Below are 25,070 nucleotides of genomic sequence, written 5' to 3' on the forward strand. Positions count from 1 at the left end.
TCACAACTACACAGAACACTGTTCTGGCCATGAGTGACACTTACGACGTACTGAGGACATGGAACAGATGCCGTTAGTGATCAAACACGACAGCACGACCTGCAGGATTGGCTAGTATCTATATTTAAGTTAAAGCATGCATTTTTCATGCTGTTTCCATTTTTTGTCCAACTCCTGTAAATTTCGCACAATGATGAATAAATATTCTCTGGAAGCACAGTTCCAATGTTTGAGTACTGAGGCATATTACGATATAACATATCCATTACTCAATATTAAAACACCAATTAGAGATACAGAGCAACTTCCCATCAAGTTTCTGTAAACATCATTAATTCATTGAATGAAAGTATCCTGCATCAGAGAATTAAGGTGATACTGACATTTCTACCTTTTTTTATGATCTTGGCAGAGAGAAACACGACAAGTACTCGCAATACATCTAACATGTTTAAGTGTAGCATTTTCTCAGCGTCTAAATAAAACTCAGACTAACGCGCAAGGGAGATCACCGCTGCAGGGAAGTAGAGTTTGAAATTCGTGAACGCGTTCTTTAAGATCGTCGTACGCTAATAGTTTAGTGGTTTAAAGATATGCAGTCTACAACATAAGTATGCTGACTATCATGATGTCTGAAATTTTTGTGGCTGCTATCGTTCGAAGTGTTTCGCAAGTATACGGATCTCACTCCACAACGTAACCTTGCATTGGTGTATAGTCATGTAACAGTGTGTTCCACTAACATCAGTCACTACGCGCCGCTCCCCCCGTCGGAGGTTCTAGTCCTCCCTCGGGAATGGGTGTGTGTGTTGTCCTCAGTGTAAGTTAGTTTAAGTTAGCTTAAGTAAGCTTAGGGACCGATGAACTCAGCAATTTGGTCCCATTCAACTTATCACATATACCCAAATTTCCATGCCCTATCAGTGACAGTCAGTTTCCAACCTGACAGGAATTGCTGCTTTCAGTTAATGAAGGTCCATCTCAACCAGTTTCAGAGCAAACGTTGCAAAGGAAACTGCATAAGAAAGTCATTTGGAGTCTGTTGCCTCCTATTGCTCACCGTGGTGCATAGAGATGCATACTTTCGCTGGGGCAAAAACCATAGAAACTACACATTAGCTAATTGGAGGCGTGTAGTGTGGGCCGACGAATCGCGATATTGCCTCTTCTCAAATGATACTCGACGTTGATTTCACATATGGCTAAATGAGACGCGCAGCCAGTGGAGGGTGTAGTTCAGGCCTGAGAGGGTTCTGTGATGTCTGCGGGCCGTTTTTTGTGCCATGACTTCAGCCCACTCGTTCAGGACATGATGAACACAACCTGGGCGTTTACTTCAATATTCTCGGTGCCGCACGTTTAGCTCTTTGTCCTGTATTTTTCATGATTGATATGTTGTAGACGCTTCCGTCTACCAGGATGACAACCGCTATGTTCACAGGGCTGCATGCATACATTTCCGGTTAGACGAACACTCAGGCACCTGGCTGCACCTCTACTGTCCCGCCAAATCATCCAATATGAGTCTGTACTACAGTATACACTGGTCAGCCAGAACGTAATGACCACCGAACTACTGTCGATATAAACCCGTTCGAGCGACAGCAGCGTCGCCTGGCGAGGAAGGACTGCTTGTCAGACACAGCACGCACGGTGCATGTAGGCTCAGCTAGCGTGCTATACGTGTGTAGAATGGGGAAGCTGCGCGATGTATCTGAGTTTGATCGAGGGCATATTGTGATGGCCCGGACGCTCGGCACGAGCATTTCGGAAACTGCACGACTAGTCTGGTTTTGAGGAGTACTGTGATGAATGTCTTCAACACGTGGCGAAACCAAGATGAAACCACGTCCAGACGTCGTGGGGTTGCACAGACACTCCTCATTACAGATGTCGAACGTTGCAGGCTAGGCAGACCGGTAAAATAGGACAGGCGGCTAACTGTGGCAACTCTAATATCAGACTTTAATGCTGGGCAGAGTACAAGTGTGTCTGAACGCACATTGCACCGAATACCCCGAACGATGGGCCTCCGCAGCCGACGACCCATGCATGTACTAATGTTAACACTACGATATCGGCAACTACGAGTAAAATGGGCATGTGACGATCGGCGCAGGACGTTGGCGCAGTGGAAGAGCGTTGCATGGTCTGATGAATCCCGATATATTCTTCATGATACCGATGAGAGGGCGCGAATCCGTCGTCTTCCAGGGCAACAGCTCCTTCACACCTGTACTGTGGGACGGAGACAAGCTGGCGGTGGCTCCTTTATGCTCTGGGGAACATTCACGTGGGCCTTCATCGGTCCAGTGGAGCCCGTGCAAGGCACAATGACGGCCAAGAAGTGGTAGCAGACCACATACACCCCTTCATGACGATCATGTTTCCCGACGAAAGTCATATTTTTCAACAAGATAATGCGTCACGTCACAAGGATGGGAGAGTGACGGAGTGGTTCGAAGAACACAATGGCGCGTTCCAATTGACGTGTTGTCCTCCCAAGTCGCCAGATGTGAACCCTGTCGAATACATCTGGGATGTGACTGATCTTGGCGTCAGAGTCCATCGACCCCCTCCCCAGAATTTACGGGAATTAGGTGACTTGTGTGGTGGACAGATGTGGTGGTATCTCCCTCTCGCGATCTACCAAAGCCTCACTTCTTCCATGCCACGACGCGTCTCCGCTGCTATCCGTGCCAAATATGGACAAAAAAATTGTTCAAATGGCTCTGAGCACTATCGGACTAAACATCTGAGGTCATCAGTCCCCTAGAACTTAGAACTACTTAAACCTAACTGGCCTAAGGACATCACACACACCCATGCCCGAGGCAGGATTCGAACCTGCGGCCGTAGCGGTCGCGCGGTTGCAGACTGTAGCGCCTAGAACCGCTCGGCAACACTGGCTGGCCAAATATGGACACACCGGCTATTAAGTAGGTGGTCATAATGTTCTGGCTGATCAGTGTAAAATATCCAGCGTTATTTGCAATTGCGGATGAAACATCCCCACAGTTTGGTAGCTCTACGGGATCTAATCATCAAAGAGTGGCTTCAGCTCGATATGGCATACCTGAAGAAACTTTTGAACTCTCTTCCTCAGCAGACTGAAAGCATTATCAAGCCTAGAGGGTGTGTTACACTATATTGGTGTGATATATCCTGGGGCTGACTAAATTTTGTGCGGTGTGGTTATTCCTGCAAGGAACCTCAGTCCAAATCCCCATCGACTCGATAAGCAATAGAGCTAGAGCTTTGCCTCGAATGCCTCGCGATGTTGACAGGAGTTGGAACTGTAAGCTCTTTGCCTGTTGCAGCGGAGGCGGGCGTGCTGCTGCACGTGCCCGCGTGCCCGGAGCCGCTGGGCGTGCAGACGTACCCGCACCCCGACCTGTGCGACCACTTCTTCCTGTGCACCAACGGCACCGTGACGCTGGAGCAGTGCGAGAACGGGCTGCTGTACGACGGCAAGGGCGCAGCGCACAACCACTGCAATTACAACTGGGCCGTGGACTGCGGCACGCGCAAGGCCGACCTCACACCGATCAGCACGCCCGGCTGCCTGTACCAGTTCGGCATCTACCCCGACAGCGCGCAGTGCAGCACCACCTACGTCAAATGCGCCTTCGGCGTGCCGCACCAGACGCCGTGCGAGCCCGGCCTCGTCTACGACGACAAGACCCACAGCTGCAACTGGCCCGACCTGCTGCTCGACCAGTGCAACCCTGAAGGTACGTTCGACACCTTCCACTCATTCTTTTAGTCTCCTGCACCTCTTCTGATCCAAATGCTGACAACAGTAATCCATTAATACAAAAAACTGTTACCAGACACTTTTTAATATACCAGGGTCAATTAAAGAGACAAATTGGTCTGGGAAAAACTGTTAGCATGGCAAGTTTATTACTTTTATTGCTTTAAGTTGGCATTACTGGGATGAGCCCTGATCAGCTGATGTATCAACATTCTTATGTTTATAACATCAAAAATACATTTGAAGATGGCGAATCAGCTTCAAACGTCCACATCAGTTGAACAACGTTCTCTTAGTTTTTTGCTTGCTGAAGGCGAGAAACCAGTGAATGTATACTGTAGAATGTCTAAAGTTTATGGTGAAAGTTGTAAGAATCGTGCACATTTTTACGAGTGGCTAGAGCAGTTCAAAAATGGTCGCGACTCAGCAACTGATGAACACCGTTATGGCCAACCAGTTGCAGTTTCATCACCCTCACTTGAAAGTCGAATTGGTGACATTATTCGTGCCGACTTCCATGTGACTGTGAAAATGATGGTTGATAAGGTTCAAGTTAGTACTTCTACAGTTCATAACATTATCTGTAACAAGCTCAAGTACCGCAAAAGATGTGCAAGATGGGTCCCAAAGGAGTTGATGCGGCTACACAGGCAAACAAGGTTGAGAGTATGCACAGAGCTAAAGGAACGATATTAAAGAGAAGGTGAGCACTTCAACAAAATTTTGACTTGTGATGAAACTTGGGTTCACTGTTACGAACCAGAATTTAAAAAAAGCATGGAGTGGAAACACACCAACTTACCTGTCAAGAAAAAATTCAAAACCCAAGCACCAGCAGGAAAAGTCATGTTGACGGTGTTTCGGGATGCTGAAGGTCCAGTTTTTTGTGATTATCTCGAAGAGTAGCGTACAATGAACAGCATGTACTACTCGGATTTGCTTTTAAAAAAGGTGAAGCCATCCATGAGAGAGAGACGACGTGGATATCAGAGGACAAGACAACGCACATCCTCATATTGCTCACCTACCCCGTGAAACCAACGAAACAATGGGCTGGGAAGTACTGCCTCATTACCCTTGCAATCCTGATTTAGCACCGAGTGATTTCCATTTGTTTGGTGCAGTGAAGGAGGTATTACGTGGGAAGAGGTTCGAGGACAACGAGGACGTGAAAAAGTTTGTGGGAAATTGGTTCAAACATCAAGATAAAGAGTTCTTTGCAGCCGGAATAAAAAAGGTTATAGCCCATTGGAACAAGTGCATAATTGTTCGATGGTATTATGTTGAAAAGTAGAAAAGGTATTGTTTTGTAAAAATAAACGTTTTTTTCTTGAGAGAAATTTATCTCTTTAATTATTGAGTGACCCTCGTATTTGGTTATTCCCACAAACCGAGGAGATACTTGACTGAGAAGTAGCGGCTTCGGTCTCGTAAACTGACATACGGCCAGGAGAGCGGTGTCCCGACCACATGCCCCTCCATATTCGCATTCAGTGACGCCTCTGAGCTGAGGATGACACGACGGCCGGTCAGTACCGTTGGGCCTTCATGGCCTGTTAGGGCGGAGTTTAGTTTAGTTTATTCTCACAAACCGTTTTTATAACCTTTTCAGGCTCATCTTCAGATGGGACGCATTGAAGTTACATCTTTATTTCCGTAGTGTAATGTTAGGTCCTGCCTTGTGGCAATATTAGAAGTATTTCAGTCACTGTCATCTTGACAGATTCCCTTTCAATTGCCTATTGGCCTTAAATTAATCAATTTTCACTATAAACATAAATACTGGTTGTTACCGTAAATCGGCCTGCATCCAGCATGTGCTTTGCAACTGATGTGGAGACTGAGCCAAAGTCCTCAACATTTAAAATTCAGTATTTCACGGAATAATGTAGGTAGAGAGGTAAAACCTGACACACATGCTTCAAGTAACATGGGGTTTTACTGAAACAAAGAAAGTGCTCAAAATGACTAACAGATCGCACTTCATGTGATACGAAAACAATAATTATCATTACAACTGATTTTTAGCAAAGACAATGTTCTTCATAGCAAATGATCAACATGTCAGCCGTTAATCACCTGTCGTCGAGGGATAATGTTGTGAACAGCATTGTACAGCGTATCGGTAGGGATGGTGAGAAATTGGCCTCAGATGTTGTCTTTAGCATCCCTAATGAGATCGAACGATCGCAGTAGACTTGCAACTTCAGGTAGCCCCACGACCAATAAGCACACGAATTAAGTACTGGAGGTCTGGGAGGCCGAGCATAAATGAAGTGGCGACTCAGCAACTAATCCTCACCAGACGTAGTGCGCAAGAGCTCTTTCAAACATGTAGCAACATGGGGTAGAGCGCCATCCAACATAAAAGTCGTACCTTCCTGCAGGTGTTTATCAGCTAGGCTAGGGATGATGCGACTCTGTAACATATGGGCATACCTCGCACCCGTCACGCTGTCAGTCTGAAAATCATCACCCCGCATTTCCTCTAAGAAAAAGGGTCCGATCACGGCTGATATGGTAAATCACGTCACACCGAGACTTTTTCTTCATGCAATGGAGTTTCCACGACAGTTCAAGGATTTTCGGTAGCCCAAATTCTGCAGTTGTAGGTGTTGGCAGATCCTCGGATTGTGAAATGGACATTGTCGGTCCACAACACGTTAGACAAAAAATCGTCATCTTCCCCCATTCTCTGAAGTGCCCACACTGCAAATGCCCTCCGCGTCACAAAATCGGTGGATAACAGTTTGTGATGACGCTGGATTTTGTACGGATAGCATTGGAGTTTACGCCTTAGTGCTCTCCAAACAGCAGAGCGTCAATTGACAGTGCGACGAGCGACTTCACGAGCGTTGATTTCACCATGCGGAGATGAACCCCCTAAAGTTTCCACTTTTTCCTGAACTCTTCGAGAAGCAGTAGCACTTGTGTTTGGTTACCCATTACGGGGCCGATCGTCTGAAGAACCCATAGCTCCAGACTTCGTGATCATTTTCTTCACAGCGACACTTGTCACTGGACCTTTCCCCGTTCGAATACCCCCCTTAGGGCGATAGCATCATAAAGCTGCAGTAGCAGATTCTCCATTTTTATAACAAAGCTTTACTAACAGTGCCTTTTCTGGTACCTCAACATGCCACAACTGCTGGATTATCTAACTCCTTCTCTCATTACAGCTCATTTTATACACGATTCTCATTAACCGTGACTGACGTTTTGCTGTCCACCGCCATCTGTTGGCCAGTTTTTGCACTCATTGTTGGTTTCAATAAAACCTCTTGTCATTTCAGGCATGTGAATCAGTTTTTACCTCTCTACCTGTATTAATCAGTGAATTAGAGCATTTTCAAATGTTAACAGGCTTTTGGGTCACTCTCTGTATAACAAAGATCTTCGCTCAATCCCAACCACTGAAATATTTTTCAGAATACGGGGACTGCAAAAATGAACTTTGATGTCTTGAATTAAGTATGGATTCTACAACATGACCTAGCATCCCAGCTGCAGGCGGTCGTTTGAAACAATATCTGTAACAGAGTAGATAAAGAGAGAGAAATATACGTAAAATGTAACGCATGTTCGTATCAAATTTTCTCTATAGTTTTTGGTCATTTTTACGCTGGTGCCTTGAGTCTTATGAATTAAAGTACACCCTAATTTTAAGGCGCGTCTGTGTGATTGTCTTGTAACTCAAAATGTCGTGGTAAACTTCCTGTAGACTCGGCTACATAGGGAAACATCTGGCGTTAGCTTGACATAATTTGCGTTTGGAAGAGAGTTTTCATTGACAGTTCGCGACCTTTACTGTCATTTGTTCTTGTCCGACCATCAGGTTTCATGTAAACTATCAAATTGGCGTTACTTTGTTTGTAGTTATTCACTTCGGAAATTGTATTATATAATTTGTAGATTCGGAGGCCCTGGAGAATACACTAATTTTTGTCATAACATTCACGAATGAAAATTTATTTGAGGTGTAAGGTAACAAAAAATCATGATTGCTACTTGGCAAGTCTGTGGCGAGCATAGGAATTCTTACCACACTACAGTTTGTACAGTGTGTCCACAATCAACAACACATTATAACTCTGAGACATTAAGCGTATATATTCCTCATCTCTCTCTATTAGTCCACTAACGGCTCCTGTTGGAAAGCCGATATTAACAGCTGCGGGAGCGGCGTGTCCATCAACGAACACTAATACTGCCTTCCATGGTCGCATTAGCTAGAGCATACAGCACGGAATATTCATTTTTCATGTTAGGGTCCGCCGTCTTTAGAAGTTTATTGAAGTAAAATATTATTTTCTGCTGAGGTTGTTTACTATTTGCAAAAACTGGGATTTATTTCGTCATTACAGACCAGTTTCTGGTTTGGAAACTATTTTGAGGTGAAATTTGCGTGTAGATTGGTGCAAATTTGCGCCATAAATCATTCCAAACATCAGATTTCTTTTTCTTGAGCACATACATTCACCAAAGGCATAACTGACGTATCTAATAGCAAAAAAAAAAAGCCATGCGTCTTTAAGAGTGCAAATACTTACTTTCGTGTAATTGTGACTTATGAGACGTTCGTCTGCTAATGCATGCACAAAAAACACTTTCGGTGCATATGTTTAAAGGCATTGTACTCCAATAAAGTTTATTTTACTTTCCCTTTCTCTCAATCTGTGAATAAAAACGATCAAATTCCTTGTTATAGAGGAAACCGAGGATGTGAACGGCAGATGTCTGAATCGATTGACGTCAGCCTCAGCCTGATTCTTAGTTCTTTACCCCTCAAAGTCACATTTCCTATAATCTATCTTCATAAGTTTTGAAAATTTCGATTTAACCTATTTTTCAGTAGCAAATTTGGTTTTGGCCAACGACCTTGCCGCAGTGGTAACACCTGTTCCTGTGACATCGCTGAAGTTAAGCGCTGTCGGGCTTGATTAACACTTGAATGGGTGGTGACCATCCGGTATGCCGAGCGCTGTTGGCAAACGGGATTCACTCAACACTTGTGAGGCAAATTGGAGAGCTACTTGATAGAGAAGTAGCGGCTCCGGTCTCGAAAACTGACAACAGCTGGGAGAGCGGTGTTTTGACCTCACACCCGTCCATATCCGCATCTAGTGACACCTATAAGCTGAGGATGACACGGCGGTCGGTCAGTACCGTTACGGTCTTCCGACGCCTCGCTGTTGCAAACTGACGTTACACCACGACATAGGCACTAATTTCAGTACAGCGAACAGAAACATCAATGACCGGACGAAAAGTTCATAATTTTGTGAAAAAAATGTGCACGATGGAAATTTGAACACTGTGACCACATAACCCCGACACCATGGCTCTACGGAATCGGTCGATGTTGCACCTTTTGATTTGGACCGTTCATATTTTCTATTTTGCTTCTTTTTTCCTAGTTCGGTACACCTTCCTTTTTTCATGCTTCATCTGTGTTCAGTTTTTGACGGGCAGTACACTGGGCCATGTTACCACTATATCTGAGGGGCTTGCGATGGGAAGTTTCCCTTGTCAACAATGTTTCGAAACGTTCGTGCCAGCTTCCATGTGTCTCAAATTATTTCTTACTGCACTCAAGTCTTATATTTCAGAGGGCGATAATCTTTGCAACATCTTATGGCCTGATGGTATCGCAATGTTATGCTTCCTCAGTGTGTTGTGTGTGATGTATTTTGAAAACTGTTTTCCCTACTTTACTGTTATTTTCTTTTATGGATTCCCAGTAAGAAACGTACGGAGACGACAAACACACGGAGGCCAATAGCACGACTGCCATCTGCATTTATATAGTTGTGTTTTCAAATTCACTGGTTTACAATTTCATACTTTACAGATTTCTAAAGTCATTTTACACCTAAAATGACTTTAGAAATCTGTAAAGTATTTTGATATGCTTATTTCGGAAATGCCAAGGATGTCTCTCTAGAGTGTAAGATTTTTCACAAAATAATGATGAAGACTCAGAAAATTAATACTAATCACATATATTTAAAAAAGTGTATAAAAACAAGGTAAAATAACACACTTTTAACAATATAATGAAGTATTATGTTCTTCAGTACTAATACAGAGGTATGCATCGTAATGTGTCCTCTTTTCCCACTTAACTGTGTTTCGAAATTTTTCTTTCGTGCACTGCATGAGGACACTCCATGTGCAGCGTCTAGCAATAATCAGCTATCATAGTGGCATCCCATCGACCATGATACCCTCGTCCCATTTCTTTACACACTTGATGGAACGTTTCTCCCTATTTCTCACTCACAGCAACTAGATTGTATTCAAGATAAGCTGACATGGGAGCCCAAAAGTGCAGCTTGAAGCTCACTGTGTTATACAGCACGTTTTTACTACATACCTGTAATCAGTGATTTTGAAGTTGCTCAGAAGCTTGTTGATAATTTATTTAAAGTATATCCAAGCTGACCTACCAATGTCTTTAATTTTATCTCAAAATATTCCGTCCTGCGCTACATTCCGAATGTCAGATCCGACTTACTTTAACGTTTCCTCATCGTTCGATAGAGTTTTACTACACTGTTTCATAATTTCGAGTGTTGTGTGAAGTGGAGGTAGGATTTTTTTCCATCAAGTAATCGAATAGTAAGTTTTTCCCTCCAACGTAAGGCGTTTTCCTTTGTCAGATTTTCCAGGTCCAGTTCTGTTTCTTTCAGGACCATCCCATAGCGAGGTAGCTGCCTTACAGACTATGAAATGAAACAACTCTTTGTAGCAAAAAGCACTGCAAAACATCACAAAACAATACTGGCGTTATTATGATGCTTATGTAGGTAGCTACGTTTTGCGTAACATACCTCACAGAGATTCTCAACTCAAACTGCATGTGACTGAACATTTTACGTACTGTACCTGAAATCAGTATCCACAAATACAACAGACAACAATATTTCATTGTTAACTAGTGATTCACACCCTAAGACAAAAAGAAATAAATTACAACAATTTCAGAAAAATTGGATGATTTATTCAAGAGAAAGAGCTTCACATATTGAGCAAGTCAGTAATGCGTTGATCCACCTCTGGCCCTTACGCAAGCAGTTATTCGGCTTGGCATTGACTGACAGAATTGCTGGATGTCCTCCTAAGGGATAACGTGCCAAATTATGTGCGATTTGCACCTTAGATTGTCAAAATCTTGTTGCTGGTAGAAGGGCCCTGCAATTTCCGACCCATTCGGGTAATTCCTTCGTGGTGCGTCTTACAGTGTATATAAAGGACTTCGTAAAGAAATCTTGCGAGGAAATAATAATTTTGATTAATTTTGAAGTTCTTGTTTTAATCGGCAGTTGTTAAATAATTTGGTTTCCATTTATTTGCCCTTTGTGAAACAATGTTCTTTTCTCTAATTTTTCTTATTAAGATATTTTTGAGTGCCTGTATGTGTCATCGTGTGTGGTTCTAGATTTTGTTTTGTTAATAAGCATAATTTAAGTCTTAGATATAACAGGGTAGCATATTTCAAAACTAGATGATCAGCTGGAGCTCAAATGCATATTACAGCAACAATATACATGCTTTGCGACTGTTACCGAGACGAATTCAGTGATATTCTGCCACCTGCGTGTCAGCAGACGTAACTGTGTTACGACTCGATTGTTGCAGCTGTCGTGGGCTTCAAGTGCCCGACCAAGGTGCCGTCCAACACGGTGGCGGCCAAGTTCTGGCCGTACCCCCGTTTCCCCATCCCCGGAGACTGCGGTCGCCTCATCACGTGCGTCAACGGCTACCCGCGCCTCATCTCCTGCGGCGAGGGCAAGGTCTTCGACGAGTCCAGCCTCACCTGCGAGGAGCCCGAGCTCGTCCCCAAGTGGTAAGAGAGCAGTCGTTAAAACGCCCATCAGTTCAAATTCCTGTCCAGCCGCCCAGATTTAGTTTTTCGTCGTTTCCCTAAATCCCTCGAGGCAAATGCTGGAATGGATCCTTTAAAAACATACGGCCGATTTCCTTCTCTATCCTTCCCCAACTCGAGCTTGTGCTTCGCCTCTTATTTTAGTATCCCCACCTACAGCGGGTATCGACAGCGACTCAGACATGCGACCCCTCGCTACTACAACCGCCGACTACAGCTACAGACCGGTGCCTCACTTGGGCCGCGCCTCTTGCACAGAGCTAGGGCAGAGATGTGGGCAGTCCTCCATTGTTCCGTGCTGTGTGAAGTACTCAGTCTGCCATCACAATGCCACAACACAACTATCCCCTTTTGTTTGTGGGCTGTCTTGTTCAAACGTGTGTGACTTCGTAAGGGACCAAACTGCTGAGGTCATCGGTCCCTAGACCTACACACTACGTAAACTAACTTATGTTAAGAACAACACACACCCGTACCCGAGGGAGGACTCGAACGTCCGGCGGGATGGGTCTCGCAATCCGTGACGTTGCGGCCACTCCGCGCGGCGGGCTGTCGTGGTTTCATTACTGGTGCAGGAGATGGACAGTAATTTGGAACCCTCAAAAGCACAACACTTTACCATACCTAATTCAGTGCAGGTAAGACGTTGGCTTTCAAAACACCATCCAGTCGTTTCCGAATGAATGGACACAGATCCTGACCGAGCGAGGTGGCGCAGTGGTTAGCAGACTGGACTCGCATTCGGGAGGACGACGGTTCAATCCCCCGTCCTGCCATCCTGGTTTAGGTTTCCCGTGATTTCCCTAAATCGCTCCAGGCAAATTCCGGGATGTTTCCTTTGAACGGGTACGGCCGACTTGCCGGCCGGTGTGGCCGTGCGGTTCTAAGCGCTTCAGTTTGGAACCGCGTGACCGCTACGGTCGCAGGTTCGAATCCTGCCTCGGGCATGGATGTGTGTGATGTCCTTACGTTAGTTAGGTTTAAGTAGTTCTAAGTTCTAGGGGACTGAGGACCTAAGATGTTAAGTCCCATAGTGCTCAGAGCCATTTGAACCATTTGAACGGCCGACTTCCTTCCTCATCCTTCCCTAATCCGATGAGGCCGATGACCTCCCTGTCTGGTCTCCTCCCCCAAAACAATCCCAACCCAGATCCTGTATGGTTTTCAGGAGAATCTTATACCATTCTTCCAGCAAAAGAGGGGCACTTAAGGTAAGTATGATGCGGGTGGACAGTGCTCACGCACCCTTCTGTCCAAAATTGACCACAAAGGCTCAATAACATTGATATATGGTGACTGTGGTGGCAATGGGAGATGTGTAAGTTTGTCTCAGCGCTCACAAAACCAGTCTTGGAGATGCGAGCTATGTGAACAAATGTGTCGTTTTGGAACGCAGCAGCAACAGCATCATTGAGCAACAAACATTGTTCCAAGGGATCTTCCTGACCAGCCGAAATAGTCACATAATCCTTGTGATTAATGCGGCATCACAGAGTAACCATGGGGACCCTTGGAATACCATTATATGGTTAACCAAATCTTCATCGAACCCCCGCCGTGTTTCACTCTTGGAATGTAAACTCTGACAGAAGCTGAAAACAGGGTAAAACAAGACTCATCAGACCAAATGACTTTCTTCATTGTTCCATATTCCAGGCTTTACGGCTTCGATACTTCGTGTTCCTTATACGGGCATTTCCTTCACTGATAACTGGTTTTGGATTTCCAGCACGCCCTGCAATTCCCTGCTTCTGGAGCTCCCGTGGTGTTGTTTTGGTGCCGATAGGTTTCGCGAGTGCAGCGTTCAGTTCTGCAGTTGCTTTTGCAGCTATCGTGTTATTTTTCGTCGCGATCATCTTCAATGACCGTCTATCACAATTATTCAACAGACACTTTCTTTCGTGGTGAGGCTAAGCGGATGATGTTTCTCCGCTTTCTCTGTAATCGGTGTCAATCTCCGATACGATGCCTCTTGATACACCAAAAGCTTCTGCTTCCTTTGTTACGGAAGCAGTCAGCATACGAGTACCAACTGTCTGCCCACATTCGAATTCACTTAGCCCCGACATAATGCACTCACAACAACACTGAATGCTCTTCTGACCACGAATGGCGTTTACAACGCATTGAGGTCAGTGTACAGATGCTACTCGTGGTCAAATATAACAGTACAACTTGCAGGCTTGGCTAGCGTCTGCGATTATGTTCAATCATGCATTTCTCGCGGTGTTTCCACATCTTTGTCCAACCTCCATATACGAGGGCTGTCCAGAAAGTAAGTTATGATCGGTCGCGAAATGGAAACCACTTGGAAAATCCGGTAAAGCTTCGCACAGATGTGTTGGTCAGTGTCTCTAGTATGCCCGTCAATCGTGTCGCGACGCTCTTTTCAGTTTTGAGTGAACAGTGAGCACGTAAAGATGCGTAGGGAATAGCGTCTCCCGCCAAGCATGAGGGCCCGGTTAGAGATTTCGCCTGTGTCATGCAGCCCACATAACACAACTGTCGAGCAGTTCCTTCTTCAAGCCAATTCTCGGCCGCACACTGCAGGGGCAATGAAGACGCTCTTGCAGCGTTTCCGATGAGAAGTGTTTGATCACCCACAATACACTCCGTAATTGCCTCCCCCTGAGTCTCATTTCTGCTCACAAAAACCGCTGGCCATGAAAACAAAATTTTTCGACGGACAACGAGCTGCAGACCTGGCCGAAAGCACAGGCGGCTGCTTTCTATGACGAGGATATTGGAAAGTTGATTCAACACTACGACAAAACTCGAAGTTGGAGCGGCGACTATGTAGAGAAGTAGGTGGAAGTTGTACCTAACTGTCGCAAATAAAATGTTTCTGGTTTTCACTGTGGTTTCCGTTTCGCGACCGATCGTAACTTACTTTCTGGACAGCCCTCGTACGTTCAGTGTGCAACTTACGACGACTATTTACGCTTGCGCGTCGATCGTAGACAGTAAACTTATGACCTCTTCATTGATGGGACATTAAATCCTAATTTCTTCCCTACCAACAAACTTCGATATCAGCATTTCGTTATCCGTCCAGTAGATTATCGAACATTACTGATAAAGACTCTTAACACACACTATCAGGAAGAAGTGTCACTAGCGAGTTACTGGCAGTGATTGGAGCACACTACTAATAAATCTTAGCTGTGTTTTTGCAGATTTTGTTAAAAGTGTTAAACGTGTTCCCTCGTGGCTACTATACAGACACTGAAACTGTAATCATGTTTGTCTCTCAATGTACGTAACACATTTGTATCAATCTGATCGAAGGCATTGCCAATGAGAGTTCATAGTTCTAGCAGGTGTACTGGCAAAAATGCCACAAACAATAAGAAGGGAGAACCGATAGAGGCACTCAAGGTACCCTCCGCCACACACCGTCGGGTGGGATGTAGATGTAGATGTAGATGTACAATCTTCTTTGCCTTCGTAAAGAAGTCACAAGTAGGGTGAGCGCTGAAGCCTTTATGAAAATCTCTATCCATTGTCCCACCACGAACCATCCATAAGTTTCCCAATGTCGTGTTTAATAACTCATGGTAGTCGAGGTGGACTTGGGTTGAGACGCTATCCTGTTGACAGATGAAGACCAGACTGTCGGTCTTTAGCTCCGGCTAGAGACAATTTTTCAGTACACACTATCCGATGTGAAGTATCCGGACACCCCTATACGATGTGAAACTGACCACGTACTGTCACACCATTATAAAAGGAAGCGGGAAAAACTGTGTTGTCAGATGAGAATTAGTAACAGCAGAATGGGCCCGTCAGAAGTGCTCAGGTACTTCAAACGTGAAATAGTCGTTGGATGACACCGTAGTAACAAACCTACCAGGGCTATTTCAAAACTTCTCAAGCTCCCCAAGTCGACTGTTGGTGATGTGATTGTGAAGTGGAAGTGCGAGAGAACAGCCGCAGCTAAACCGAGACCGTACAGATCTCATGTAGCGACGTACAGGGACCATCGAAAACCGCGGAAGTTGGTTGTAAAAAATCGCAAGAACTCAGCGGATTGATTCACTCGTGAGCTCCAAAGTTCTCTCAGCATTCAAAATAGTACTATGTCCGTGCGTAGGGAGTTAGCAAGAATGAGTACAATGGTCTAGCAGCTGCTCATAAGCCACACATTTATGTAGTCAATGCTAGCGACGCTTGAGGTGATGTAAAAAGCGACATTACTGGACAGTAAGTGACTGGAAACAAGTAATGTGGACTATTGATTCATGCTGTATCCTGCGGCACGCCAGTGGAAGTGTTTCGATTTGACACCCTGGAGAACACTACCTGCCGTAATGTTCAGTGCCAACAGTGAGGTAAGCCGGAGGGGCTACTGCGGTATGGGGCGTTTTTCATGGTTAGGGTGTGGTCTCATTATTGTACTTAAGAAAACGCTTAATGGGGAAGGATATGAACACATTTTACAGCATTGTGTACTGCCTGCAGTAGAGGAACAGTTTGGAGACGATGACTGTGTCAGCATGACAACGCTGACTGTCATAAAGCAGAATCTGTGAGGCAGTGGTTTGTGGACAGTAACATTCCTGAAATGGACTGACCTGCCCAAAGTCCCGACCTGAACCTAATGGAATACCTATCGGACGAGCTGAAACGTCGACCACACCAGCCAACAGCGTCGAAGTATGGCTGCGGCTGTTGAGGAAGAACTGACTGCCATTATTCCATAGACATTCAGGCACCTCATTGAAAGTAACGCCAACAGAGTTCAACTATGGACATACCTTGTGTTACTGTCCACTAATAGGTGTCCAGAGTGGATTTTCTGCGTGCCAGATTTACTTATTGTTTCAAACCGCTGTACCATTTACATCCAATGACACGTTTCGAACGAAAACTATACTCTTTCATTCTTCTACATTCTGTTGCATTCGTGTAGAAAACTTAAAATGAGTCACTTTGTGCTCGTGCTTTAGTGGTTGTGGTAAATGCGTGCAGTGAGGTTTCTGCTTCATTAGTTTCCTCACGATTTTCCAAACAATCGTTTCTGGATTGTTCAGCCTCAGATTCCTCTATTCATCGACTTCTGTGACAGATCGAAGGACCCTTTTTTAAGGCAACGGATTTAACATTCGAGAAGAGCGAGGTTCAAACATCCTATGGCTGTCCAGATTTAGAATTACCGTTACTTACAGAAATTGTTTGGAGCAAATACCGGAATGATTCCTTTGTAAAACTTACGCCAATCTGCTTTCCCATTCTTATCCTATCCGAGTCTGAGTTCCGTCTCTTATGATCTCCTCGCCGACATGACACGGAATAGTAATTTTCAATTCTCTCCTCACTTCTGTGGTTTACGGAGAAAACTCGAAAGCACGACTCAGCTGTTTCGATAATCACTGTCAGTTGATCTGTTGATTTCTCCTTAAAGAGGAATTCCGTAAGTGGAAGCCGTGTATGTCATTACTGGATGGCACTCGGTTTATTTTTGTAAAACCTCGTTCTTATTCTTATTGCACTGTTGCTAGAGAATGCTCCTAATTACACTCAGGTATGATGTAAGCTTTCTTAGCACCCTAAGTCGTCTTTACTGATTGCTGCGATCTGATGAAAGTAAGGAATAACTTCTGCAGCAGAGCGATTTTTTTTAATGTCTGAGTATGACTACAAAGTTCCACAACATTATGTGAAAACACTAGTAGAGTGAGATAGTTAAACAACTTCAGTCAACTGTAATAATCTTTTGTATTTGTAACAATAAGCATGGAAGAAACGTCCGATGTGCAAGGAGTGATGTCTTAAACAGAATTTGAGAGAAATACACAGGTGGTATTAGTGAGTCAGAAAAATGTGTAGAAATTCAGCTACAATGAAAGAATCAGATTGTCGCAACGAGCAATCCTACGAGAGAGTCACTACGGCGGTTCAAAGAGTTAGATACACGTAGAAATTCAGCTACAATGAAAGAATCAGATTGTCGCAACGAGCAATCCTACGAGAGAGTCACTACGGCGGTTCAAAGAGTTAGATACACAGGGTGTTACAAAAAGGTACGGCCAAACTTTCAGGCAACATCCCTCACACACAAAGAAAGAAAATATGTCATGTGGACATGTGTCCGGAAACGCTTATTTTCCATGTTAGAGCTCATTTTATTACTTCTCTTCAAATCACATTAATCATGGAATGGAAACACACAGCAACAGAACGTACCAGCCTGACTTCAAACACTTTGTTACAGGAAATGTTCAAAATGTCCTCCGTTAGCGAGGATACATGCATCCATCCTCCGTCACGTGGAATCCCTGATGCGCTGATGAAGCCTTGGAGAATGGCGTACTGTATCACAGCCGTACACAACACGAGCACGAAGAGTCTCTACATTTGGTACCGGGGTTGCGTAGACAAGAGCTTTCAAATGCCCCCATAAATGAAAGTCAAGAGGGTTGAGGTCAGGAGAGCGTGGAGGCCATGGAATTGGTCCGCCTCTACCAATCCATCGGTCGCCGAATCTGTTGTTGAGAAGCGTACGAACACTTCGACTGAAATGTGCAGGAGCTCCATCGTGCATGAACCACATGTTGTGTCGTACTTGTAAAGGCACGTGTTCTAGCAGCACAGGTAGAGTATCCCGTATGAAATCATGATCACGTGCTCCATTGCACGTAGGCGGAAGAACATACTGACGAAACTAAAATGAGCTCTAACATGGAAATTAAGCGTTTTCGGACACATGTCCACATAACATCTTTTCTTTATTTGTGTGTGAGGAATGTTTCCTGAAAGTTTGGCCGTACCTTTTTGTGACACCGTGTATGTGACAAGCTAGAAATGTAATTTAACACAAGATGTCACAAATAAGCATTAATTCCTGTGTAATACCGTCCGTGAGCAGTACAATATAATATACTGGAAATTACCGACGTTGGTTCCCTCTAATTTTTGCTTGTAGGATTCAAGACATAACACGGAAATTATGTGTGAATGTAATTGCTCATAAAAAGGGGAATGAGTCATATTTACTGAACCTATTTCGCTTTCTGTTAAAGTAAACATTCTCGGCAATGTAACGAAGAGGTAGTACATATCCAGATCGAAAACAGCTTTTCGCCTTCGTTCAACAAATGCAAATAATTAGCAAATAGGACGAGACGCATTCGTCAGGAGCCCTATAAAGTCCGCAGTACTGGGAAGCAGTCAAACTGGAATTACTCAAACTATGGCGTAACTTGTTTCAATAAGTGTTCTTAATTTTAAGCTACACAGCTCACCTTTTTTTAAGTTATGCGTGTAAGTGACCATAACAAGATGTTTAAATTTAATAACGTAGTTAAACAGAATTTGAGGCTGAACATACTATTTCTTTTTAAGGAATTTGAGGATTTTAGATCTCTATAAAGCTCAGCATCTGTTTCGGAATTCCGGGGAGAGAAACTAAATATATGTTTGACGAACATGAAGAAATATTGTGAGATTGAGCTCTAATGTTGCGTGGACAACGAAGTCTAAGAGGCAGCAAAAGCTCGAACTGGAGAGTAAAGCACGAGGACAAAGTGACTCTCTTCTATGCGAAATTTATACGGAATTTTTTTTTTTTTTTTTTTTGTATCGTGCTCAAACAGTCATTGATTTTTTTTATTTTTGTATTTTAAAGGAACTCGGATTTTCCATATTAAATAAAACTATAAAACCTTTTATTTTATCAAATAAGTCTTACCACTTTTCTTTCAGTGTTACGTGGAAAACACGATTTAAATATTGGCTTCGGCTTAGCTGGAAACCAGATATTGATCTTAGAGTGTTTTGTGGGAGATTATGCATTAGAGGTAGGGTATTTCTATTACCTCTTCTGCAGTTCTTCATGACGTGAACCATCGAATTCAATAACTGTTGGTCATATGACGTATATTATTGCCCGTAAGATTTACGCGTGTCATAAAATGATCAACGATTTTTATGTTCTCGCGTGATGCAAGGTTCTTACGTTGATCGCATTTAACATCTACCATTTTCAGCATAGCGATATGATGAGCGTATTTTTTCAGTTTACTGAAAATAAAACGTGTCAGTCTGCTCTTTTCTTAATAACTCTGCAATTATGTTGCCAAACAAGCTGACACTTTCTATGTTCTAGTTGTGTGGATGTCATATGTTGCAACTTCAACCCTGTGACGTTTCAGCATACAAAGTTCTTATTTTAGGATGGACTGGATTTTTTGCTGTGGAAGACCAATAAATCAACTGTTTTTACAGCTGTTAGTGACTATTTAATAAATCTGGATGTCTCAGATGTGGAAGAGACACTAGCTCAGGATGCACACTCCTGGAAATTGAAATAAGAACACCGTGAATTCATTGTCCCAGGAAGGGGAAACTTTATTGATACATTCCTGGGGTCAGATACATCACATGATCACACTGACAGAACCACAGGCACATAGACACAGGCAACAGAGCATGCACAATGTCGGCACTAGTACAGTGTATATCCACCTTTCGCAGCAATGCAGGTTGCTATTCTCCCATGGAGACGATCGTAGAGATGCTGGATGTAGTCCTGTGGAACGGCTTGCCATGCCATTTCCACCTGGCGCCTCAGTTGGACCAGCGTTCGTGCTGGACGTGCAGACCGCGTGAGACGACGCTTCATCCAGTCCCAAACATGCTCAATGGGGATCTTGCTGGCCAGGGTAGTTGACTTACACCTTCTAGAGCACGTTGGGTGGCACGTGATACATGCGGACGTGCATTGTCCTGTTGGAACAGCAAGTTCCCTTGCCGGTCTAGGAATGGTAGAACGATGGGTTCGATGACGGTTTGGATGTACCGTGCACTATTCAGTGTCCCCTCGACGATCACCAGTGGTGTACGGCCAGTGTAGGAGATCGCTCCCCACACCATGATGCCGGGTGTTGGCCCTGTGTGCCTCGGTCGTATGCAGTCCTGATTGTGGCGCTCACCTGCACGGCGCCAAACACGCATACGACCATCATTGGCACCAAGGCAGAAGCGACTCTCATCGCTGAAGACGACACGTCTCCATTCGTCCCTCCATTCACGCCTGTCGCGACACCACTGGAGGCGGGCTGCACGATGTTGGGGCGTGAGCGGAAGACGGCCTAACGGTGTGCGGGACCGTAGCCCAGCTTCATGGAGACGGTTGCGAATGGTCCTCGCCGATACCCCAGGAGCAACAGTGTCCCTAATTTGCTGGGAAGTGGCGGTGCGGTCCCCTACGGCACTGCGTAGGATCCTACGGTCTTGGCGTGCATCCGTGCGTCGCTGCGGTCCGGTCCCAGGTCGACGGGCACGTGCACCTTCCGCCGACCACTGGCGACAACATCGATGTACTGTGGAGACCTCACGCCCCACGTGTTGAGCAATTCGGCGGTACGTCCACCCGGCCTCCCGCATGCCCACTATACGCCCTCGCTCAAAGTCCGTCAACTGCACATACGGTTCACGTCCACGCTGTCGCGGCATGCTACCAGTGTTAAAGACTGCGATGGAGCTCCGTATGCCACGGCAAACTGGCTGACACTGACGGCGGCGGTGCACAAATGCTGCGCAGCTAGCGCCATTCGACGGCCAACACCGCGGTTCCTGGTGTGTCCGCTGTGCCGTGCGTGTGATCATTGCTTGTACAGCCCTCTCGCAGTGTCCGGAGCAAGTATGGTGGGTCTGACACACCGGTGTCAATGTGTTCTTTTTTCCATTTCCAGGAGTGTATTACAGTGAAATATAGCGAATTCTCTAAATACAATCGAACTAATTACTACATTTTTAGCTACCAAATTCCAATTGTAGGAGTACTTTGAAATACTTTTGCTCACGTATTCGATGGAATTCAGTCAAATGGTTTTCTACATTCGAAAAAAATATAAGAATCGTTTATCGAAATTACAATAAAAGTTCTATTCCGGCAGACAACTTTTTTCTTTCATTTCTGCTCATTAAGATAGAACTGTCGGTACATACATAGAAGGAATATATACAGTTGTTATCTCAAAATTATATATAAGTTACTCTTTTCAGTGAAATAACGTTCAAAATATTGAATTTGAGTTGACTTAAAAAAAGAAACAACTTCTTTTTAAATCTTTACAGAACAGCTCTCTAGAATGATTATGATGATGAATGTTCTCAATCTTGAGTTATAAACTTTATATCGGTGTGAATGGTACTGATGCAGTTTGTGTTTGTTTCAGCGCCAACTACCTGAGGAAGTAAGGCAACCGTCTGCAAATATTCTGGAGCATGCTGCTGTGCGCCACACCTTACAGTTAATTTCTTAGAAAATGTGAAAATATATTACCACAAAAAATTATTTATGATGTTCAAAATTGTGTATGTAAAGTCCTAACAGATTTTAAGACTGCAAGAAATTCTCCCAGAATAATGTAATTATTGTACAAATGTTGTCGTCTCTGTAGAATAAGTACTGTATATCTGGTTCAGTGGTATACACTAATGTCCACCGAATAAAGTTCTTTACCCAATTAACTACCGTACAGCACCGACTTCTTTGTGTTTTTATTTTTATGAATTTTTGTTTTGATTGTCTGTAAGTACTTATCTGTGGTAACTGTTTTGCCTGACGCATGTTGAATACAATATTTTTCCTCTTCGGAACTTCTGTGCACATAGTCAGTATATAAAATAGTAGCCAGTCGCTAAAGCATTCCCACTGAGCTAGTACCTTCTCAGGAATCTTGTGCAGGAAACCTAATCGTGTAGGGCTCGTTTCAGTTTAGTGACTTCCATGGCACATTACAGCGTTGCTATTTTTGTACTAAACTATAAAAGCACGGAGAATGAGAAATTCCAGTAAATGCTGGGTTTGGCGTGTAGTATACTAATTTTTTAATATCCAATTATTACAATCGTAGACTGCAGAAATAATTTTGAAAATCTCTTAGAAAATTCTCGTTTATTTCTTTCCTGATATGAAATGAAAACTGCAGCTTTCTTTCATGTTATTCTTGATGTAGTATGCATCTTAGAACAACTCGGAGAAACAACGTGTGCTGGGCAAATCATAGTCATGTACAGAGAGGTTGCACATGAAATGATGGATTTGGTAATGGAAATGCAAAAAACAGCAATTTAAATGAAATGAATTTGTAAATCAGATTGTACATCATGCAAAGGTAAACGCTCCTCAAAAAATGGCTTTAACTCAGTCGTGACTTCGGTGAAAAAATTCTGCACTTTAGACAAAGCTGTAGCATTGTTGTCTCAGTTACAAAACTCACCCGGTGTTCACATCAGTACCGTAATCTACACACTTTCATTGCCCTCTGAGCAGATGTTTGGTCTGCTGCAAATGTCTACTACCAGTGTCACCAATGGGTAGTTGATACTTGAGCAAGGAAAAACTGCTCCTAGAAAAAGGGAATGGACACTCCGTTTGGAGAACTCTTTGCCTTCGGTCGCCAAATACACACCAGTGGGCAGCATCCTCGGGGACGCAGCGTGGATGGGGCCATAGGTACCATGAATACATTACTGCTCGTGTTGGTGTGATTTCTCTCACCATGCTGAACGAGTATCCCTCGAGGATACTTGCGCGTTACCTCTACCGCTCATCTTTTGCTGTCTGAGAACGTCCATTGCACTATAAACTTGCCGGCCGGTGTGGCCGTGCGGTTAAAGGCGCTTCAGTCTGGAACCGCTTGACCGCTACGGTCGCAGGTTCGAATCCTGCCTCGGGCATGTATGTGTGTGATGTCCTTAGGTTAGTTAGGTTTAATTAGCTCTAAGTTCTAGGCGACTGATGACTTCAGAAGTTGAGTCGCATAGTGCTCAGAGCCATTTGAACCACTATAAACTTACTGACTAGGGTTGAGTTGTATCAGAAAGTTTTAGGGGTAACCACCGAGTGGGCTGCCAGGGGTTTACACCGTATCCCAAAAGGGAACTCGGACAGTAATGACTACTATGCGTGGCCCGACATCTCAGACAACTGCCCCAGTAGTTACTCCACGATTCCCTTCCCTAGAAGATACGCATATCGCCAAGATCCCGTTCATCACACTGATAACTGTCGAGGATGCTTGCACGCGCCCCTGCCGCAATCTAATTCTATCAGAAAACGCAGGCAGCGTGGCTACGCATTGGGTGGTTTCTGATAGTTTAGAGGGTAACACCATGCCATCTCAAAAAGGGACTTCGCCGTGATCACAAAGACCCTCGGAAAGTTATAAGTCCCATCGCACCGTGAGACCCTACTCCTTTAACTACTGGCCAAGTTAGGTATCTACGTTCTAGATACCAGAAAATATTCAAATCCGTATTTTGTCAGTTTCCGTATGTAATTTTAATTCATTTATTTGGGCTTAGATTTTTAAGGCACACAGCCATCGACAATTACAATTTTTCTCTCCTAGGTTAAAATTCAAATTAGTGATTAACAATGTTTTAAGACAGGAAAGCCGGCCGCGGTGGTCTAGCGGTTCTAGGCGCTCAGTCCGGAACCGCGCGACCGCTACGGTCGCAGGTTCGAATCCTGCCTCGGGCACGCACGGATGTGTGTGATGTCCTTAGGTTAGTTAGGTTTAAGTAGTTCTAAGTTCTAGGGGACTGATGACCACAGATGTTATGTCCCATTGTGCTCAGAGCCATTTGAACCATTTAGAAGACAGGAAAAAGATCCTACGTTTCACTTATGTCTATACATTCAGACAACTGAGACAAGGACACGTTCCACATTCAGAAGTCGTAGGTTCTTGTCGTACCCTTAGAGGTACGCTTGCTTATCGCTGTTGGGTTTTTCGTAAAACGGTGCTACATTAACGGTCTCTCGAGAAGATAGTCCGTTCAGCTACACTCAGATACCACATCGTTGGGAAATAGTGGGATTGGTTTGAATATTTTTGCATCTTCAGTTGCTAAAAGAGGGCTGACCGTTAAGTTGTCATGACACCCAACTGTATAGCTGCCTCAGGAAATTGTCTCTTTCCTCAGTTGACATCAAAAAACAATATGATTAATGTCGCTCACATTTCCACATTCACAACTGGGGGCGTCTCTTCTACCAAATCTGTACAAATTCGTTTCATAAAAAGTGATGGTTAAACTTCAGCCGAGTAATTCTTGTATAGATCTTTTTATAATTACCGTTTTTTGAACCAGTGTTTTTCTCGTAATAGCTATTACAAGACCAGTTAAAGGCACTGCTATATTTGTAACACGAAGGTTACTGGATTGGAGCAGTGTAGGCCTGAAGACGACGTAGTGTAACGTCGAAACTGGTAGCCTACAAATAAACCTATCTTACGGCGATTGGTATTGTCTTTATTGAACAATGATCGGTTCAGTTCGACAAGAGGACCCGGTCCATTCCATGCAAAAACAGCCCACACCATTATGAAGTCACCACTAGCTAGCACAGTGCCTTGTTGACAAATTGGTTCCGTGACTTCGTGGCGTCTGTGCTACACTCGGACCCCA

General features: G+C 44.2%; 1 protein-coding gene across 1 annotated transcript in view; it reads left to right on the forward strand.

Annotated features, from left to right (window-relative positions):
- Window positions 1-22,138, forward strand: part of LOC126470646 (protein obstructor-E) — a 55,496-nt gene extending 33,358 nt beyond the window's left edge. The window contains exons 2-4 of the mRNA XM_050098628.1: window positions 3,321-3,734; window positions 11,399-11,606; window positions 21,827-22,138. Of these exons, the coding sequence (XP_049954585.1) occupies window positions 3,321-3,734; window positions 11,399-11,606; window positions 21,827-21,848 (644 nt within the window). The 3' untranslated portion in view covers window positions 21,849-22,138. The remainder of the gene's footprint in view (window positions 1-3,320; window positions 3,735-11,398; window positions 11,607-21,826) is intronic.
- Window positions 22,139-25,070: the final 2,932 nt, after the last annotated feature.

Source organism: Schistocerca serialis, chromosome 3 (genome assembly GCF_023864345.2).
Source record: "Schistocerca serialis cubense isolate TAMUIC-IGC-003099 chromosome 3, iqSchSeri2.2, whole genome shotgun sequence".
Lineage (NCBI taxonomy): Eukaryota > Metazoa > Arthropoda > Insecta > Orthoptera > Acrididae > Schistocerca > Schistocerca serialis.